At 41.9% G+C, this 22,294-nt stretch overlaps 1 protein-coding gene across 1 annotated transcript; it reads left to right on the top strand.

The window, feature by feature from the left end:
- The first annotated feature begins 7,668 nt into the window (after nt 1–7,668).
- On the top strand, nt 7,669–21,871 carry dcakd (dephospho-CoA kinase domain containing). Its single transcript, XM_020453807.2, has 5 exons — nt 7,669–8,032; nt 8,700–8,812; nt 15,149–15,352; nt 15,620–15,707; nt 18,353–21,871. The coding sequence occupies exons 2-5, from the start codon at nt 8,701–8,703 to the stop codon at nt 18,636–18,638; spliced, it is 690 nt and encodes a 229-aa protein (XP_020309396.1). The 5' UTR covers nt 7,669–8,032; nt 8,700; the 3' UTR covers nt 18,639–21,871.
- The last annotated feature ends 423 nt before the right edge of the window (nt 21,872–22,294 follow it).

Genomic DNA, 22,294 nt, shown 5'->3' on the forward strand with positions numbered 1-22,294 from the left:
CTAAACTAGCTCGTAAGCTAAAGAAAGTTGACTAGCTAACTTAGATGTTTCTTACCTAACCACAGATAGAACAATGAACCAGATGTATAAATCTGAAGCATCCGGTTGGCATTTCCAATCACCACCAAATATGTTGATGAGAGGAAGCCCAGTGGCCGGCATTGGGAGAAGATGGCGCGAGATGGATTTTTCCAACATTCTGCATATTTTCTCATCTATTAAACACTTGATTGCAATAGCTCTGCCTCCTTTCAACGCAGATGCGGAAGTGCGACATCGGCGGATGCAGTGGATTGAGAGGCACCCAGATATCTCTAGCTTAAACTAACAGATTTTGATGATCATTTTTTCCCAAAAGGATGTTATATAGATTGACATGTAACATTCTCAGAACACCACCAATTGTGTGCTATTCTAGGTACCCAAGGCAGAGCATCTATCCTCTCAGAACAGAGATTATGTCATTGTTGGCTTGCAAAAGAATCAGGGCACATCAACACAAAGTGATGCTCGAAATGAGATTTTACAAGTTCAAGGTAAACATTAATTATGTTATCACTGAACCAATTTCCATTGCTTATTGTATCAATATTCTCAGCTGTGAATGAAGACAGTTTCCTCTGAGTTGGCTTAGTCGACTAACCTGTACCCCAGCACATTGACTCTGTATTTATTTTGATTTATCCTTTATTTAACCAGGTAGGCTAGTTGAGAACAAGTTCTCATTTACAACTGCGACCTGGCCAAGATAAAGCAAAGCAGTGCGACACAACAACAGAGTTATACGTGGCATAAACAGCGTGCAGTCAATAACACAATAGTAAAAAAAGAAAGTCTATATACAGTGTGTACAAATGCCGTGAGGAGGTAAGGCAGTAAATAGGCCGTAGTAGCGAAGTAATTACAATTTAGCAAATTAACACTGGAGTGATAGATGAGCAGATGATGATGTGCAAGTATAAATACTGGTGTACAAAAGAGCAGAAAAGTTTTAAAAAACAATATGGGGATGAGGTAGGTAGATTGGATGATCTATTTACAGATGAGCTATGTACAGCTGTAGCGATCGGTTAGCTGCCCTGATAGCTGATGTTTAAAGTTAGTGAGGGAAATATAAGTCTCCAGCTTCAGAGTAAAAAAAAAATATATATAATATTGCAATTCGTTCCAGTCATTGGCAGCAGAAAACTGGAAGGAAAGGCTTTGTGGATGACCAGTGAGATATACCTTCTGGAGCGTGTGCTCCGGGTGGGTGTTGTTATCGTGACCAGTGAGGTGAGATAAGGCGGAGCTTTACCTAGCATAGACTTATAGATGACCTGGAGCCGGTGGGTTTGGCGACAAATAAGTAACCATTTCACGGTAAGGTAACCTGTTGTATTCGGCGCATGTGACTTGTATGCCTTTTATGTTAAAGAATCACATTCCTTGCAGTTGACAGTGCATAAGTGAATGACTTCTTTCAGACCAAAGTGGAGAACCTCTACACTACTTATGTGGTCCCTTGTGGCTCAGTTAGTAGAGCATGGCATTTGCAATGCCAGGGTTGTGGGTTTGAATCCCATGGGGGACCAGTACAAAGGAAAATATGCACTCACTACTCTAAGTTGCTCTGGTTAAGAGCGTCTGCTACATTATTAAAATGTCAATTGCAGCTAGACAACGTGTCTTTGTGCAGCTATTTGTTGAGTGATTCAAATCTATAGCCCACTGATGACTCATGTCTCAGTGCAGTTTACGTGCCAAAGATGGTTGTGACATGAATACCCATTTGTGAAATTGTATATGTCTGAAAATGTGACTACTGGACAAATTCTATGTATGTTTGATAAATATGCAAGGTAGAGGAAAGCTACTAGGTAATTTGATCCTAGCCATGTCCATTTTTACAAGCAAAGTCTGTGGGGCATTGGTTACATAAAAGCTCATTAAGAGCCTTTTGAGTTCTTAGATATATTGTGCACACTTCTCTGTCGATTCGAACCAACAAGGTATTTCTTGCGGCAGAAATGTCCCTGGGTTCTATCAGTTTTGTAGTCTGGCCATACACTGCCTGGGTATCACACTGACTGGAAATGTTTAGACTGTGAATTTAGAGAATATCATTTGCGGGTGGAATTTCCTGAACACTAATGTTCAACTATGTCCTTTACACCACTGTAATGCAGTTCTTGAACCGTGGGTTGTGAAAATGTCACTGAATTCAATGCTTCAAACTGGGAAATTTGACTTTTTGAAGTGAGGAGACGGTTTCCATTGGTTAGCTCTAAGTAATCTATTATGGCAGCCAGAGAATTGTGATGCGGTATTGAGAAAGATGTAAATGGGTAACATTTTATCTACTGTGTGACTGGAAAGTATTCATACTGTGGAATTACAGAAATTATATCATTTTGAATCAAGTTTTGTTTGTGTCTGATGCTCATTTAACTACTTCATAGAAATATAAAACCCCTTCTGTCCAATCCCTTCCCTAGTCGTGCCAGCTGAAATGTGTAAGTCATTTGCCCGTATCTTAAGTGTTCAAATCTAGCTCTGACCAGAAATGCCCCCTTGTTGATTTTGTGCCTGAGTGAAATATTACAGAACTCAATCTGTACATCTGTTTCTTGTTGCCAACAACTGGGATTTCAATTGTACTGGATGGAAAAATGGGGTCTCTTAACTGTAACATTTTCTGCTACATGGGTACAACAAGAACAATTAGTATCTGGTGTGGTGGTCAACTACACTGTAAATTCTGATCATTGTTCATCCCGGTCTTTTTATTAAGACTGAACGATTTAGAATGTATAGCTGGAGGAATTTGAAAAGACCTTCAGAGATAATTTGGTTCTTTATTTTCCTTTTTCACAGCTTTCCTCAGGTTGGCAGCTTTGTGTTTTTTGGGATTGCGAAGTTTGATTTCCTCACGTCTCTCTGGCCAGCTTTATGCAGAGTATACAATTTGACATTACAATAGTCAATTCTATGTTTTGTTTCATCAAGAAATAAAAAAACAAAAGACGTTACCTCACTAATTGCTGTACTTATTCTGTCTTGGGTTTGACTTGTATAAGGCTGAAAACATCTGTAAATCTTCTGCCAAAAGGTCAGATCAAATTGGTATTACAAGGAGGATGTTTTTGAAAAGTGTGTCCAACATCCCTTAAAGGTTTTGATCTGTGCATTGGACACTACTACTATTGTCTTTGATGATTTTTGTTTCTTTCAGAACTTTGCCCAGTTGCTCAGATAAACTGCAGCGCAGTTCATCCATTGCATTGCGTGGTTCACTTAAGTAACTTTTTCACTGGCTCGTATGATACAGGAGTCCAGATCTTTTGCCGTGGCTTGTCCTGTGACTATTTTTCAGCAGCGCCGCAAATACAGCAACATACTGTCGCTATTGAACATTTTCATAGCTGTATTCAACAACACTTATGGACCTACCACCATTTGTACAGATACCGTTTTACTGTCATGCACCAGCCTTTCTTTGTCCCTCTGTCACGCCCTGGTCGAAGTATTATTGTGTTTGTCTTTATTTATTTGGTCAGGCCGGGTGTGACATGGGTTTATTGTGGTGTGTTTTGTCTTGGGGTTTTGTTAGTTATTGTGTGTGTGGCTTAGTGGAGGTATCTAGCAAAGTCTATGGCTGTCTGGAGTGGTTCTCAATCAGAGGCAGGTGTTTATCGTTGTCTCTGATTGGGAACCATATTTAGGCAGCCATATTCTTTGAGTGTTTTGTGGGTGATTGTTCCTGTCTTTGTGTTTGCACCAGATAGGGCTGTTTCGGTTTTCACATTTCATTATTTTGTAGTTTCTTCATGTATAGTTTTTTTCCTTCATTAAAATATCATGAAACATCATCACGCTGCATTTTGGTCCGACTCTCCTTCACACCTAGAAAACCGTTACACCCTCATTGCATAAAAAAACTGCTCTATTACAATTTGTGTGTGATCCTCGCTTACTATAACTGCTACAGGGGCATAGTAGTTTGCTGCGGCAAGGCAAGCTACAAGCATCATAGAGCAAAATCCTTATTTTTATTGACTCTAGACTTGATCCCACCACCAGTGGTGTCCCAGAATACTGCACTGTGCTTTGTCATATCATGCCAGAGTCTGTTTTTTTTCTCCCACCCGCCCCCCCAGTAAAACAAAGAACCTTTTTTAATAGGATTTACTTGTAAAACATAAACCCCTTGATAGCTGTATTTTGGTAATCTTCAAGTTCTTTCTTTCAGTAATTGCAGTGATTTGATTTCATCAGAATCCCAAAAGTTGTTTTTGTGCGTCGTTCAGATGTTTGTCAACACTGATGTATCTAGTCCAATGCCACTTCTGTTCTGAGCAGCCAAACATCTGAAGTCGGCATTGGCTGTTAATACAGCCCCATATAAAGTTCACAGGAAATTATGTGATGAAGTCGATCCCTCTCTGGAGCTCGGAATGGTCTTCATACCATCATCTGAATGTGTGATATCGCCTGAACATAAAACAAGGACATCAAGTGCATTCAGTGTCCACAACACATTTTAGCTCGCATGACGAAAGGCCACAGTATCCGTTTATTTTTAAATGTTTTTTTTTACATAGCCTTTTCTGAGCGACTGACATTAGATATTGAAAATATACTACATAGTAAGGATTTTAATATTTCCTGGAAATAGGCCTACCCATGAGAACTTGCTGTTATTACAGTGTAACTATGAGTTATTACAATACTTGTTAGTGTAATAAGAACCCCTTAAAATTAAGTGTTACCACAAGTTCTCATGGGTAGGCATATTTCCAGGAAATATTCAAATGCTTACTATGTAGTACATTTTCAATATCCATTATTCATAGTTACACTAATAACACCATGTAATTGCAGTCTAATTACAGGAGTGAAACAGCGAACGCTTGTTACAAATGTTAATGATTCCGATAGCATCCCAATGCACCATAAACAGGTCAACATTCACAAGGCTGCAGGGCCAGACGTATAACCAGGATGTCTACTCAGAGCATTCGCAGACCAACTGGCAAGTGTCTTCACTGACATTTTCAACCTGTCCCTGACCGAGTCTGTAATACCTGCATGTTTCAAGCAGACCAACATAGTCCCTGTGCCCAAGAACCCCAAGGTAACCTGCCTGAATGACTACCGACCCTTCGCACTCATGTCTGTAGCATGAGTGCAGATCATCTCATCTGCACAACACGCTTGAAATAAAAATGACATGGAACGTGTAACACAGTGTTTTGGGTTTATTTGTTGTGTGACCTATTCTCAACATATTTATGTGTCACCTCATTTCTCCTTCCCACTCTGTGTTTGGTGTTTTTGTGCCAATTAGTGTACTGTCTTTGACTATGTTGCACTGACTTGGGTTTTATCTCCCATCTCCTTACATATGGGTGACAGGCTCAAAGGTTTGATGAACTTAATCTGATTAAGAAGACTTTGAATGTTACTTCTATTCTTGTTCCACAATGGTTGTTCCTTCTGGCCATTGCAAAGATTTGGCAACTGTCTTCCAAAATTGGAAATCAAATATTTGATTATACTGCCATTGAAATAGCATGATAATCCAAACATGTATTTTTTCCCCCTTTCTTGGGCAAGTCTTAACTTTCTGTTGCTCCTCAACATCACGACCACCCCATACAATGTATTTGTCAAATTTGGTTCAGCAGTGTTTATAATCTGTCAAATTATTCTGATCAATGGTCAAATTATCAGTACGGTCAACTCCACAGTTAAGTCTATCACCACAGACAACAGCATCACTATCTGTACAGTCATCTCCTACTATGGGACTAGGTCCACCCTACTACTCCTTCCTGTGACTCAATTCATTCAAGCACTTGATTACACCAGTGTTTGGCACAGACTCTTTACATAGTTATTGCCTCGGCACCTTACTCTGCTTAATCCTTCCTTTAGCTGCATAACACGAGTGCATGTATCACCATTCTCATCTTTCCACAGCCACTTAAGCTGCCTGACACTAATCTTTTCTGTGTTTTTTGTAGCAGTTGGCCATTGCAGAACTTCTTTCCAAAATGCATTATCAATGTTTTCATTGTGCTGCAGATCAGAATGAATTGCAAATGAAATAGCAGGATTATCCATGGGTCTCTGTCCTCTTTTTCAGTGTCTGAGCATGCCCTGATCTGCTGCCTTCTCCCTGACCTTACCCTGCTGCCTGCCCCTTCTCCCCCTGATCTTACCCTTCTGCCTGCCCCCTTCTCCCCCTGACCACTCCCTGATCTTACCCTGCTGTCTGCCCCTTCTCCCCCTGACCACTTCCTGATCTTACCCTGCTGCCTTTCACCAGACCACTCCCTGATCTTACCCTGCCGCCTGCCCCTTCTCCCCCTGACCACTCCCTGGGTTGGGTCTCTCTCTCAGAGGTTCCTTCTGAACTCTGTAGGACTTTGTGAAGCACAGCATGTCCACCTTTGAGGGTCAGCGTTTTTGCAATGGTTAGGTTTTGCAGTGATTATTATACTTTTATACTTTTATACTAACACATGCACTTAAAATAAATGTGGATGAAATCTCAGCCAATAGCAACAGTAAATAACATACCCTATAGATGTCCTGAAAGTACTTATTTGCACGCCACTGTTGCACAAAAAAACATCTTGCATCCACATGTCTGAACTGATGGAGAAGCAACAGGAGTAGGAGCATGTGGGCCATCAGGTGAGGCTCTACGCAGGGGTCCTAATGGGTATCCTCTAGAAGTGGGGGCCCTGGAGATCTGGACAACCTTGCCTCCACTCCATTGTGAAATCCTTAATTTTTATTTTATTTAACCTTTATTTAACTAGGACAGTCAGTTAAGAACAAATTCTTATTTACAATGACGGCCTACCAAAAGGCAAAAGGCCTCCTGCGGGGACGGGGCCTGGGATTTAGATAAATAAATACACATCACCACAGGACAAAACACACATCACCACAACACACCATGAAGAGAGACCTAAGACGACAACATAGCAAGACAGCAACACATGACAAAACATCATTGTAGCAACACAACATAACAACAACATGGTAGCAACACATGGTACAAACATTGTTGGGCACAGTCAACAGCACAAAGGTCAAGAAGGTAGAGACAACAATGGGATCATTGTGCTGAATTTGATTTGAAAAACGTAATTTGTGATCTGGACAGTGCTGAGAAAATAAGGAAACACTGTATTATTCAGAGGTCCTACTATAGGCCCTACTGCGTATTGCCTGCTAGAATAGTGTTGGCTCTATAAGCCAATATGTATTCCATACACAGTGATTTGGATTGTGGCCAATGGAATGGGTGGAGTAAAAGGCCAGCAATACTCCATATTATTCAGAGCCTCATGAAATGACACCATATACATCCTACTGAGTATTTCCTACAATACTTTTACTGCGGCACCTAGAATAGTTTTTGCTCTATAAACCAATGTGTATTTCATATACAGTGATTTGCTTTGGGGGCATTTATTTGACCTTGGAACATGTTTAAAAACCCACATTTAATTCAAATGTCACTTAAATATGAAGAAATATGAATCATTGTTAATGTTTAGACAATTATTTTTCATATATCATGAATACATACAGGCTATTGACACTTTTCTACTATTACGTGGGGGACTTTTATTTTGAATATTTTCTCAATTCTGTGACCCGGACGTTCTTTTTTAGTGTTGCTGATGAGACAGCGATCTGATGTGGTCTACAGCGGATTAGTTATAAAAAATATTTGACCTAACGTAACCGAACACTGTCAACTTTCGTCAAGCTGGGCTTGTATTGCGCTGAAATCGTCGACAACGGTATGCGTAATGTCTGTGGCCGAGATGGCAGTGACTGTGCAGACTTATTGGAGCAAATAGGTATGATTTTGAAAACGTGTTATCCAACAAGAAAAAGACTTGTCAACAACTGACGTCAGCTAGCGAGCTAACGTTATAGCTGCAGTGCAGTCTCTTGGACCGGATTGCCCTAACGTTACCCCTGCACACTTTTTAATTGAAAGAAAGGACTCTTGAGGTCAAAAGTAAGTTAATACAAAATGTGTTTACTGATTTAATCAGGGTTATCACAAGTTGCCACAAAGTAATAAACCCCGCCTATTTCTACAATTGATCTTGAAGTGTGATTTTTAAACCTAACCACACTGCAAACCTTATCCCTAATTACTTGTATTTGTGAGAGTTGTTGACATGGTGAATGCACCGAGCTGTCTGTTTGAACTACTGCCACACAGCTCAGACACCCATGCATCCCCCACAAGAAATGTCACCAGAGGTCTCTTCACAGTCCTCAAGTCCAGAACAGACTATGGGAGGCGCACAGTACTACTGCTGATCCAAGCAGTAGAATCAGATTTTTTTTAAACCGATACAAATGCACCTTATAGAACGGTGGGGACTGTGAAGAGACACACAGGCTCAGACACCTGCATACATACGATAACATGCATACCAAACAGACACGTACACATGGATTTTGTGTTGTAGATATGTGGTAGTAGAGTAGCGGCCTGAGGGCACACTTAATGTGTCGTGAAATCTGTTTTGAATGTATTGTAAGGTTTTTAAAATTGTATAACTTTCCTCAACTTTGCTGGACCCCAGGAAGAGTAGCTGATGCCTTGGTAGCAGCTAATGGGGATCCATAATAAATACAAATACCTACTCTGACCTATCTTCGTGTTTCTGTAGGATGTTTTTGGTGGGGTTGACGGGAGGAATCGCCTCAGGGAAGAGCACTGTGTCCTCTCTGCTGCGAGAGCTTGGCTGCCCCATTATCGATGCCGATGTGGTGGCTAGAAAAGGTACAGGCTATGGGACTGAAAGGGATTTCCCCCCCCCCCTCTCTCGCACACACACACACACACACACACACAATGTTGGGTCCATTTTGACATTCCACACACCTGTATTTGCATTCATTTTAAAAACCATTGTGCAGTTTAAAGCCCTTGCAAAATTTACTTGAGCGTGCCCCAATTATTTGTATTGATCACTATGTCATGCAAAGGAGGTTGGTGGGAGGAGATATGAGTATGGGCTCATTGTAAAGACTCGAATGGAATCGATAGAACAGTATCAAACATGGAAACCACATATTTGGCGCCATTCCATTAATTCCATTCCAGCCATTCTATCAATATAGTGGTTATGGAAAGTCATCACCCCCTTTCAAAATGTTCACCTTTTGTTGCCTTATAGCCTGAAATGAAAACACATAAATCTGACTTTATTTACACACAGTAACCCACAATATTCAAGTGAATTGTTTTAATACAAAAACATCTGAAAGTTAATACTTGGTGGAACTGCCGTTTGCTGGAATTACAGCCATGAGTCTCTTTGAATACGTCTCTGCTAACTTTGTACATCTAGACTGTGCAATATTTGCCCGTTCTTCCTTGCAGAGTTGTTCAAGGTCAGTCAAATTGCACGGTGACCACTCATGGACTGCACTCTTCAAGTCATTCCACAGGTTCTTGATGGGATTTAGGTCGGGGCTCTGATTAGGCCATCCTTGGACATTCACCTTCTTGTCCTTCAACCACTGTACGGTTGCTTTGGCGGTTTGCTTTGGGTCATTGTCATGTTGAAACGTGAACCATTTTCAACTTCCTGGCAGAGGGCTGCAGGTTCTCATGAATCTGTCAGTATTTTGCACTGTCCATTTTCCCTTCTTTCCTGACAAGTGCTCCTGTCTCTGCGGAAGAGAAACAACCCTACAACAGGATGCTGCCACGGCCATACTTTACTGTAGACATGGTGTTCTTTGGGTGGAAAGATGTATTGGGTTTTCGACCAGACCTTTTTACATTCAGCCCAAAAAGTTCAATTTTGGTCTCATCTGACCACAGCACCTTTTGCCACTTGGCCTCGGAATCTACAATGTGCTTTTTGGCAAAGCTCAAACGAGACTTGATGTGTTTTTTCTTCTTCTTGCCTCTCTGATCAGTCTCCTCCTTGCCCGGTCATCCAGTTCGGAGGGATGGCTTGATCTATGCATGGTCTGGGTGGTGCCATACGCCTTCCACTTCTTAATAATGGTCTTCACTGTGCTCCAAGGGATAGACAAAGCCTTTGAAATATTTTATATCCATCCCCTGACTTGTGCCTTTCCACAACTTTATCTCGTAGATCTTTTGAAAGTACCTTTCCGCCCATAGTGGATTCTTTGCTTTGAATTGCACTACTAAGCAGTGGAGTCCTCTATCAACAACTGCTTTTATTCTGAACTAATCAAAGTCACTACAATTGATCACAGATGGAAGCCAATTAACTCGATTTGTGATCTGGAAGGTGGTTGGTTATACCTCAGCAAGTTTGCAATTGCAATTCTAAGGGGGGGGTCAGTTATTACTGTTTTACTTTTAATTCGTTTCCAGAGTGTAAAAAATATGTTTTACTTGAATATTGTGGGTTACTGTGTGTAAATCAAGCTGGATGTTATGTTTTCATTTCAGGCTGTAAGGCAACAAAATGTGAATATTTTTGAAAGGGGTGGTGACTTTCTGTACCCACTGTAGCTCCTCCCACCAGCCTTTTCTGATATGCCATCATGAATCCAGTCGTATTCAATCCAGACTCATTTTGAAATAACTGTCCTGTTGACATATTTAAAGGGATTCCGTCTGTTTTGACAACACTAGGGTTGAATAGCGGGAACCGGGTTACCGAGAATTACTGAGATTTACATCCCAAACTCACTCCCTTTTCCAAGGATAAGTACCTGCGAAACTGGTATATTACACTAAACAAACGCAACATATAAAGTGTTGATCCCATGTTTCACGAGCTGAAATAAAATATCCCTGGAATTTTCCATATGCACCAAAAGCTTATTTCTCTAAAATGTTGTCCACAAATTTGTTTACATTCCCGTTAGTTAACATTTCTCCTTTGCCAAAATAATCCATCCATCTGACAGGTATCAGTTTGCGCTAGGGACAATAAAAGGCCACTCTAATTGTGCAGTTTTGTCACACAATACAGTGCCACAGATATCCCATTGAATTTAATGTTCATTTCTCTACCATAAGCAGCCTCCAACGTTGTTTTAAAGAATTTGGCAGTATGTCCAACCGGCATCACAACATCAGACCATCTGTAACCATACCAGCCCAGGACCTCCACATCAGGGCTCTTCACCAGCAGAATCGTCTGAGACCTGCCACCTGGACAGCTGATGAAACTGGGTTTGTACAACGGAACAATTTCTGCAGAAACAATCTCATGGAAGCTAACCTGCCTGCTCATTGACCTCACCAGGGTCTGGACCTGACTGTAGTTTGGCGTCGTAACCAACTTCATGGCCACTAGCACACTAGAGAAGTGTGCTCTTCACGGCTGAATCCCGGTTTCAACTGTACTGGACAGATGACGTTGTGTGTGCGAGTGGTTTGCTGACGTCAACATTGTGAACAGACTGCCCCGCGGTGGCGGTGGGGTTATCCTATAGGCAGGCATAAGCTACAGCCAATGAACACAATTGCATTTTAACAATGGCAATTTGAATGCACAGAGATACCGTGACGAGATCTTGAGGCCCATTGTTGTGCATTCATCTGCTGCCATCACCACATTTTTCAGCCTGATAATGCACGACCACATGTCACAAGGATATGTACAAAATTCCTGGAGGCTGAAAATGTCCCAGTTCTTTCATGGCCTGCATACACACCAGACATATCATGCATTGAGCATGTTTGGGATGCTCTGGTTTGACGTGTACACAGCGTGTTCCAGTTCCCACCAATATCCAGCAACTTTGCACAGCCATTGAAGAAGCCCCAATCAACAGCCTGATCAACTCTATGCAAAGGAGATGTCGCGCTGCATGAGGCAAATGGTGGTCACACCGGATACTGACAGTGTTTCTGATTTACGCCCCCCCAAAAAACTATTTAATAAATTTTAGAATAAGTCTGTAACATAACAAAATGTGGAATAAATGCACTGTATACACACTGAACAAAAATCTAAATGCAATATGCAACGATTTCAAAAAATTAATTAGGCCCTAATCTATGGATTTCATGTGACTGGGAATATGGATATGCATCTGTTGGTCACAGATTTCCATCGATAAAATGCAATTGTGTTTGTCTGTAGTTTATGCCTGCCATAGCATAACCCCACCTCCACCATAGGGCACTCTGTTCATAACGTTGACATAAGCAAACCGCTCACCCACACGAAGCCATACACGTGGTCTGTGGTTGAGGCCAGTTGGACGTACTGCCAAATTCTCTAAAAAGACGTTGGCTTAGGGTATAGAAATTAACATTACATTCTCTGGCAACAGCACTGGTGGACGTTCCCTGCAGTTAGCATTCAAATTGCACGCTCCCTCAACTTGAGACATCTGTGGTATTGTGTTGTGTGACAACTGTTCATTTTAGAGTGGCCTTTCATTGTCCACAGCACAAGGTGCACCTGTGTAACCATGCTGTTTAATCAGCTTCTTGATATACCACACCTGTCAGGTGGATGGATTATCTTGGCATCGGAGAAATGCTCACTAACTGGAATGTAAACAAATTTGTGCACCACATTTGAGAGAGAAGCATTTTGTTCATATTGAACATTTGTGGGATCTTATGAAACATTGAACCAATACTTTACACTTGCGTTTATATTGTTGTTCAGTATATATCAAATCCTACCCTACCTCTTTCAGGTAATAAATTGAATGCAGTATTAGCGTTATTTATCTAATGAATGATGGGTGATGCATAAACTTCTAACTTATAGCCTCTGTCTCTTGCGCAATACGCACCTGCGCTACGCTGGCCTCTCCTTTAAACGCTTCTTCCCACTGGGCGCACACTGGTTGAACCAATGTGGAACAGACGTTGAATTGACATCTGTGCCAAGTGGGTTAGCTCTTGGAGTCCCAGGAAAAGCTAGACTAAAATCTCTTGCTGGACATTTTTGTTTCTTTTCCGTTTAATAATAGACTATTCGAAGTGGGATGCAAGCTCTTGTTTGCTGATTGTTAATTACAGCAGCCAATAGAACTCGCGGGGAGTTTTGAAAGAAGAGAGAACACACGCAATGGGAATAGGCTACAGAAGTTAGGCCTATTTATTCAGACCATAACCATTCAATCTTTGTGAAAATAATTGAAAGCTGTCTGCATCTTATTCTAGTCCTATATTATTCATTATGTCATTACAATTATGAAGATAAGTACAACATATTTAATTTAGCTGTTGAAAGCGAGGAAGAAATGAAGCAACAATAGAGAGAGAAATGGGTAGGATTATTATGAAAGGTAGCCTATACAGTTGAAGTCAGAAGTTTACAGTCATTAACTTGTTTTTCACTCCACACATTTCTTGTTTACAAACTATAGTTTTGGCAAGTCGGATAGGACATCTACTTTGTGGATGACACAAGTAATTTTTCCAAAAATTGTTTACAGACAGGTTATTTCACTTACAATTCACTGTATCTCAATTCCAGTGGGTCAGAAGTTTACATACACTAAGTTGACTGTGCCTTTAAACAGCTTTGAAAATTCCAGAAAATTCCATCATACAATAGTACGCAAGTATAAACAACATGGGATCACGCATCCGTCATACCGCTCAGGAAGGAGACGTGTTCTGTCTCCTAGAGATGAACGTACTTTGGTGCGAAAAGTGAAAATCAATCCCAGAACAACAGCAACGGACCTTGTGAAGATGCTGGAGGAAACGGGTACAAAAGTATCTATATCCACAGTCAAACGAGTCTTATATCGACATAACCTGAAAGGCCGCTCAGCAAGGAAGAAGCCACTGCTCCAAAACCGCCATAAAAAAAATCCAAACTACGGTTTGCAACTGCACATGGGGACAAAGATCGTACTTTTTGGAGAAATGTCCTCTGGTCTGATGAAACAAAAATAGAACTGTTTGGCCATAATGACCATCGTCATTTTTGGAGGAAAAAGGGGGAGGCTTGCAAGCCGAAGATCACCATCCCAACCGTTAAGCACGGGGGTGGCAGCATCATGTTGTGGTGGTCTTCCAAATGCACCAGCTCTGTCAGGAGGAATGGGACAAAATTCACCCAACTTATTGTGGGAAGCTTGTGGAAGGCTACCTGAAACGTTTGACCCAAGTTAAACAATTTCAAGGCAATGCTACCAAATACAAATTGAGTGCATGTAAACTTCTGACCCACTGGGAATGTGATGAAAGAAATAAAAGCTGAAATAAATCATTCTCTCTACCATTATGCTGACATTTCACATTCTTAAAATAAAGTGGTGATCCTAACTGACCTAAGACAGGGAATTTTTACTAGGATTAAATGTCAGGAACTGTGAAAAGCTGAGTGTAAATGTATTTGGCTAAGGTGTATGTAAACTTCTGACTTCAACTGTATATGCTTAAAAGAAGCTCTATTATATTTCACAATTTAAATCAAATTCGCTAAACTTTGTAGGCTGCATATCCAGCACCAGCATCGCATGGTTTGAACGCGGTGTGTAATTCCAGTCCATGTAATGCAGCATAATACAGCCCACACTCAAAAAGATTAGCTTACTGGAGCTTGTTGCATTCATTTACCATTTAGCATAACTAAATCTATGGGCTTTTATGTTCTTCTGTCGTGCATAATGTGCGGTAGTCTATCTATCATGTAAATCATTGGTTAATGGCAAAATCGTTTGGGCATTTTTAGGCATGGGCTCATAAAATATCCTTAATGTAGGGTTCATCAGGCTCAGGTATCATCAGGCTTGAATTTTCAAACCGTTAGAAGCTCTAATCAAATCCAGACATATTTATATGCTTTAGATTGAGACTACCTGTTTTGGCGGTTAAATACTGGGTTACCCGTAGAAAATGTGTTAAATCTTGGGATGGAAAATTTTTGTAAAATACCGGTAAACTATTCAATCTTAGACAACACAGGCATCTTTATATTGGATGGCTGTGAGAAAGCCGTGGCAAGGGTTGTCGTATTCATTAGGCACCAAATAGGGGGAAAAATGTGACTGAAACCGAGAGGTACTTCATGGACTTGTCAATTTAAGAAATGCTCATTTTTGTTTTCCGATGCAAATGTTTGAGAACACATTCTGTTGCGTGCCTTAATGAACATGTCTTTAATCAGGTTAAGCTAACCGTGTCCTGTGTCTTTGCCAGTGGTGGAGCCCCACAGTCCGGCCTACTGCCGGATCGTGAAGCACTTTGGCCCCGAGATCCTGCTGGAAAATGGGGAGATCGACCGGCAGAAGCTGGGTCAGCTCATCTTCGCCAGCGAGGACAAGCGGCGCCTGCTTAACTCCATCACCCACCCAGAGATCCACAAGGCCATGCTCAAACAGATCTTCTTTTTCTTCCTCCGAGGTTAGCTAACTAAGTGTGGTCCTGGGGTGGTCTTCCCGTCTACAGCAAATGTATCATATATTGTAAAGCCACTAAATTGCATATGTCATAACAATCATATGAAAAAGTGTAATGAATTCTTAATGGGACATGGAGAATAAACCATGGAATACCTAACATTGTAACTTTCCATAGAGGGTGGATTGGTAGGAGCCACAGTACAGTACAGCAGTTCCACGGCTCTGGTGTGAGGGCTCTATTGTAGTGCTGCTGCTCTTTCCCCTCCAGGTTATCGCTACGTGGTGCTAGACGTGCCCCTGCTCTTCGAGACGAGGCGTCTCACCCGCTTCCTTAACCACACTGTGGTGGTGTACTGGTAAGACCAACTACGGCTCTCCGACCTTTCATTTCTAAAAGTTTGAACCTGCTTAAAGGTTTCAACCTAAAATATGATGTGCTTTAGCTTGGAAAATAAACGTGACAATATCTGTTTGCTTCCTACCTTAGGACTGTTTTCCTCAAGAAATGTGTTCTGCTTCATGTTGACTTTCCTTCCCATGATACATAGAGTTTTGTGATACTGAGTATCATGACAACTATTGCAGCACGGCGCTTTGGGGTAGTGCGCTGCGCTCAGAATTCAGGTAAATTGAATGCTGACCTCGTGTAGCGCACGACCAAGCGGCACCTTTTTAGCTTTCTTAAACCTAGACCAGAGAGAAGTTCAACAAGGACAAGTACTGTTTCCAAGAGACCATTTCCTTAATGTCAAACAGAACTTACCCAGAACGTGGTCACCATGACCTCAGAATATTCAATATTAATGTTCTAGACACGTTTCGTGAGAACGCTGCAAGAACATTTCTGTGTCCAGTTCTCTGAGGGTTATGGGAATATTCCTTCAAAGAATATTCCATGGATACAGTTCTTGCAGTGTTCCAATTAAACGTGTCTAGAACATTTAATATGGACTATTCTGAGGTCATGGTGACCACGTTCTGTTTAATATTTAGGGAATAATCTCCTAACTCTAATGCCAGAACCTGCTAAATAGGTTTCAGGAGGTTTTTGCTAACGTACATAGAATGTTCCCCTAACTAACTGAAAACTGGACACTCAAACATCTGGGGAACATTATGGGTAAAATAAAATGTTATTTGTCACATCAGCCTAATACAACAGGTGTAGACCTTGAAATGCTTACTTTACAAGCCCTTAACAAACAGTGCAGAGTGAGAAAGTATTTTCTAAATAATCTAAAGTAAAATAACAATAATGAGGCTATATATAGGGGGTACCAGTACCAAGTCAATGTACGGGTTACTGGGCCATACACACTACCCTTTGTAGCGCCTTGCGGTCAGACGCCGAGCAGTTTCCATACCAGGCGGTGATGCTCTCGATGGTGCAGCTGTAGAACTTTTTGAGGATTTGGGGACACTCTTTTCCGTCTCCTGAGGGGAATAGGCGTTCTCATGTCCTGTTCAAAACTGTCTTGGTGTGTTTGGACCATGATAGTTTGTTGGTGATGTGGACACCAAGGAACTTGAAGCTTTGGCCCCACTCCACTACAGACCTGTCAATTTGTGCTCGGCCCTCCTTTTCCTGTAGTCCTCGATCAGCTCTTTGTCTTAATGTTGAGGGAGAGGTTGTTGTCCTGGTACCACACTGCCAGGTCTCTGTCTCATCGTTGTCAGTGATCAGGCCTACCACCGTTGTGTCGTCTGCAAACTTATTGATGGTGTTGGAGTCGTGCTTGGCCACACAGTCGTGGATGAACAGGGTGTACAGGAGGGGACTAAGCACAAACACCCCTGAGGAAGCCCCCTTGTTGACGTTCAGCGTGTCAGATGTGTTGTTACCTACCCTTACCACCTGTGGGCGGCCTTTCAGGAAGTCCAGGATCCTGTTGCAGAGGGAGGTGTTAGCTTAGTGATGAGCTTTGACGGCACTGTGGTGGGTAACATTACAAAAACGTTATCTCTGTCGCTAGAATTGTTAGTTGGGGAAACTGTCACTAGAAATAATAATGTGGTGATACAACCTGACAGGATGCTCTCAATTGTGCATCTGTAAAAGTTTGTGAGGGTTTTAGGTTTTAGCCAAATTTATTCAGCCTCCTAAAGTTGAAGAGGTACTGTTGCGCCTTCATCAACACACTGTCTGTGGGTGGATATTTTCAGATTGTCAGTGATGTGTATGCCAAGAAACTTGAACCTCTCCTCCTTCTCCACTGCGGTCCCGTCTATGTGGATAGAGGCGTTCTCCCTCTACTGTCTCCTGTAGTCCATGATCAGCTCCTTTGTTTTGTTGACGTTGAGAGGGAGTTTTTTTCCCTTTCACCACTCCGCCAGGGCCCTCACCACCTCCCCGTAGGCTGTCTCGTCATTGTTGATAATCAGGTCTACTACTCTTGTGACATCTGCAACCTAGATGATTGAATTGGAGGCTTGCGTGGCCACGCAGTCATTGGTGAACAGGGAGTACAGGAGGGGTCTGAGCACGCACCCCTGTGGGGCCCCTGTGTTGAAGATCAGCGAAGTGGAGGTGTTGTTTCCAACAACGGTCCATTATAAATCGTAATCTGGGTCAGGTGGGCATACATATAAAGTTTGTTCTATTGCTAACATTACCAGCTAAATGATGAAATACTATATTAGTGTTAGGCTTTCACAAGGCAATTCACAGAAGCACATTGTAATTTTGGTGGCCATAGAACAGAGTCATGAGTGCATTGTATGACATCAAATCAGTATTATAATCCTCAAGTCTCATTTTTGTAATTTACAGCATTTCCCTCACCCAGACAACTAAACAATTGCAAAAGTTGCCCAATTAGCTGGAGGGATGGGTGCAACTTATTCTCAAGCAATGCTCAAGTTTAGAACGGCTGTCAGTCAAAACCCTCTGATGTCATGTATATCATGTTACTGTACAGCCACTGCATTCCAATTTAGGCGCTTATCATTGTCTAAATCTGCCAGTGTAAAGGGTTAAGCATGTTCTCTTTTCCTGATTCAGTGACCCGGCCACCCAGCTGTCGCGCCTCATGAACCGGGACGGGCTGACCCAGGAGCAGGCGGAGCAGCGTGTGGCCGCCCAGATGCCCCTAAATGAGAAGCGGGGATTGGCCAGTCACGTGGTGGAAAACTCGGGCAGCCGCGAGGACACCCAGCGCCAGGTGCTGCGGTTGCACACAAAGCTCGAGGACTCTATGGAGTTCCTGCTGGCCAGGGCCATCGCCATAGCGACCGCTGCCGGCCTGGGCGGACTACTTCTATACGCCGCCAAATTGCTGGCGTCTTAGCGAATGGAGTGAGATTTTGACGAGAGTCGTCCTCCTATGGCAATGCAGTGTTGAATTGTGATTGAGACTGCGGCACTTTGAACTTAAGCCATAGCACGTAACCGACCACTGGGCCCAGCACGGGTGGTGAGAGGTCCTATGGTCGGTTATGTGTTATGGCTTGAGTTGAAAGTTCGCAAGCAGTTTGTACTTAGAAAGTGGTCAAGTAACGTGAGATGTTTTCTTGTGTAAATTCCTTGTTGCTCTTTGAATGCTACAGGAAACAGTAAACACCTAGGTTTCCTTGGTTTGCATTTTAAAAGCCAAGAAGTTAATTGGGAAAATATTTTTGGAGTCACTAGACTGCTTTTTTTTAAAGCAAATATATTTTTTGTATGAGATATCTGGACAGAATAGTTCAGCATGGGCTGAGAAGCAATGCTGGTGATGTAAGAATGTTTTTAGCTCATTGTGCCTATTTGTTTTACATTTTAAAGGGATAGTTCACTGAAATTGCATATTTACCTTTAGTGAGTGGTCTATGGACCTGGAGAGTCAGCGACCGAAGATTTTGATTTCTTAAAATAAAATGTTATTGTTTGCGTACACAGTTTAACAAGTGCTATATAGTGGGTGCAGTGATATGTTCCTATCGATCGGTGCAGTAAATTTCAACAAGCACACAATAATCGCAAATGTATTTTTTAAATATTTTATGTAGTACAGCAATGGATGTATAAATAGTATGTAAATATTATTAAAGTGACCAGTGGTCATTGACTATGTAGTAGTCCCTAAGGTGCAGGCTAGAGTACCCGGTGGTGGCCAGCTAGTGATAGTGACTGAGGGGCAGAGTAGGGTAGTGGGCAGATAGCACAGTACTGGGTGGAGGCCATCTAGTGGTGGCTATTTAACACTCTGATGGCCTGGGGATATAAGCTGTTTATCAGTCTCTCGGTCCCAGCTTTGATGTACTGTCTCTGTCTTCTAGATGGTAGCGGGGTGAACAGTCCGTGGCTCGGGTGGCTGAGGTCCTTGATGATGATCTTGGCCTTCCTGTGACACCGGGTGCTGTAGATATCCTGGAGGGCAGGCAGTGTGCCCCCGATGGTGCATTGGGCGGACCGTACCACCCCTAGAGTGCCCTGCTGTTATCGACGGTACAATTGCCTTACCAGGCGGTTATACTGCCTGACAGGATGCTCTTAAGAGTGCATCTGTAGATGTTTGTGAGGGACTTAGGTGTTGAAGAGGCGTTGTTGCGCCTTCTTCACCACATTGTTGGTGTGAAGGGATCATTTCAGGTCTCTGTCAATTTGGATGGGGGTGTGCTCTCTCTGCTGTCTCCTGTAGTTCACGATCAGCTCCTGTCCACGATAAGCTTTTGTTGACGTTGAGGAAGAGGTATGGTCAGATTTCCGAAGGGAGGTTAGGGCCTTGTAGCCATCCCGGAAGGGAGAGTAGCAATGAACAAGAATTTTCGCACCATGAGTAGTTTTCCTCAGATTTCCTTTGTTAAAGTCCCCAGCTACAATAAATGTTCCTTCAGGATATGCGGTTTCTTGAGTGCCGTCGCAGTGTCTGCTTGTGAGGAAATGTACATGGCAGTGACTATTACCGAAGACAATTGTCTTGGGAGGTAATGTGGTCGGTATTTGAAGGAGGTATTCCAGATCGGGAGAACCAAAGGACTTGAGTTCCTGTACGTTACCCAATAACACCATGAGTTGTTTGTCATGAAACATGCTCCTTACCTTTATGTGTCCCGGAAAGTTCTTTGTTCCTGACCACACAATGAACGTAGGACCACGCTGGTTCTATGGACGGGGACAATGTGTCCAGAGATAGCCATGATTCTGTAAAGCAGAATATTTCTCTGCCTGGACGATCCTTGCCCTGAGCTCATATATTTTATTGTCCAGGGATTGACTGTTCCAGAGTAATATACTCTGAAGCAGTGGGTGGTATGCCTGTTTCCTGAGTCTGACTAAGTCCCCACTTGGAGTGTCACCCGGGATGAATGGAGTTGCCCCGGGCAGTTTAAACAAAGGGTCCAGGAAGTTCAATTTATGGTGAGTGACCACCAATCTAATATCCAAAAGTGATTTTCGCCTGTAGGTAATAGAGAAAATAATGTAAGAAATAATAAAAATAAAATACTGCAAAGTTGTCTAGGAGCTAGAAGCAGGGCGACTATGTCTGTTGGCGCGATCTTTAAAGTTGTTTACTTAGTGTTAACGGTGTTGGATACTGTTAGATTCTGCGTTAAACTTGGAACATTGTTATACTCAGAAGTATAGTATCTAAGGAGTGAAAGAGACTGGTTTTTACATCAGAAGTTAATGGTTATCTGTAGGAGCCAGAGGACTTTGGAATGTATTGGATGGACGGGAAGAAGTCACAGGAGTGCTATAGGGGATACGGATGGACATCTGTGGATTAGGCAAATGAGGGGTTGAGGTAAGGTCAGATCCCCTTAAGGGAGAAATTATGGTTTATTACCCTATTACTTAGTCTTCCTGTTGAACCATAAAATATATAAGGATTTGAGAGAAGGAGGAGTGCCTAAATTGGAGTTTATATACTTGTGGTGGTGGAAACGTGTTTTGTCTGAATGCAGCTGTATTGACCCTCTGGGATTTCATAATGTGTGTTTTTACTCTGAGAATTAGAACCTAACAACACAAGGCAATGGGAATGGTAGGGAATTGGAATGAAGTGACTGAGTTGATTTGGGAATGCTTCGATCATGCTACCATGGCTCCTATAAGTCTTATTATTTTGCGCAACAATGCTAATGCTAATATGTGAGAAAGTAAACTCCCAGGTTCCATAGATTACTTCCTGTTTATCAATAAAATTAGGTACATTTGTGATTTAGGATAAATATAATTTTAAGGATGGGGTAACTATGTAATATGGGTAAACTAATCAGTTTTTAAAATATTTGATTGACTCTGTGATGACGCTAGAATGAAGACATAGGTGATGTATTTCGACAATCCACTTTTCAAACTAAAGAGTTTTCTAAACGGTCGAAGGAATGAAGATGAAAACTTCCTTGATGCCACTGTGTCTTTTCTAACACTTGAAGCTACAGTATCTTCTGTACTTTTTCAGTCAACTCTAGTTGACTAAAAGATTCTATCTGTTTTATCAGCTGCTGTAAAAAAAAAAGTCAAAGAAGAATGTCAATGATCTCTTATCCATGTCTGAAAATAAACAGAACTATATTACTACAATGTCCCATCCTACATTGTGTTTTTGCATCCTTTCGTAATATTGCATTCTCATACTCTTAAGATAACATTTTTATAGAGGCATACTACATTCTGTCATACTATAACAATGGTACCATAAAGATAGTTATAATAAAGTTAATGTTGCATTTATTGGGTGGGCCGAATAAACACAAAGTCTTTCTTTGACCGATTTACTTTCAAATGACTTTAAAAATATAACGGCACCTCACAGACTTGAAGGACCTAATTATTTCATTTCGGGATGCAATGAGGATGACTAACTTGCCGACATTTATTGTTCACAGCCTTGAGAGGGGAGACCTCCATTGGTATGATCCTGGCTGGGCCTTGTCTGTTTGTGTGTTGGCAGGAGTCAGGCTAGTGGGAGGGCGGCAGGGAATAACATCATCCACATGTGTCTGGTGCTGTGTGTGG

This window comes from Oncorhynchus kisutch, linkage group LG20, assembly GCF_002021735.2.
Source record: "Oncorhynchus kisutch isolate 150728-3 linkage group LG20, Okis_V2, whole genome shotgun sequence".
NCBI classification, from domain to species: domain Eukaryota; kingdom Metazoa; phylum Chordata; class Actinopteri; order Salmoniformes; family Salmonidae; genus Oncorhynchus; species Oncorhynchus kisutch.

Bases quoted from the DNA above. Each gene is read 5' to 3' on its own strand.
- dcakd (XM_020453807.2), top strand. From the start codon at position 8,701: ATGTTTTTGGTGGGGTTGACGGGAGGAATCGCCTCAGGGAAGAGCACT. The intron at 8,813-15,148 runs GTACAGGCTATG...TGTCTTTGCCAG, and splicing joins CGATGTGGTGGCTAGAAAAG to TGGTGGAGCCCCACAGTCCG. The intron at 15,353-15,619 runs GTTAGCTAACTA...TTTCCCCTCCAG, and splicing joins CTTCTTTTTCTTCCTCCGAG to GTTATCGCTACGTGGTGCTA.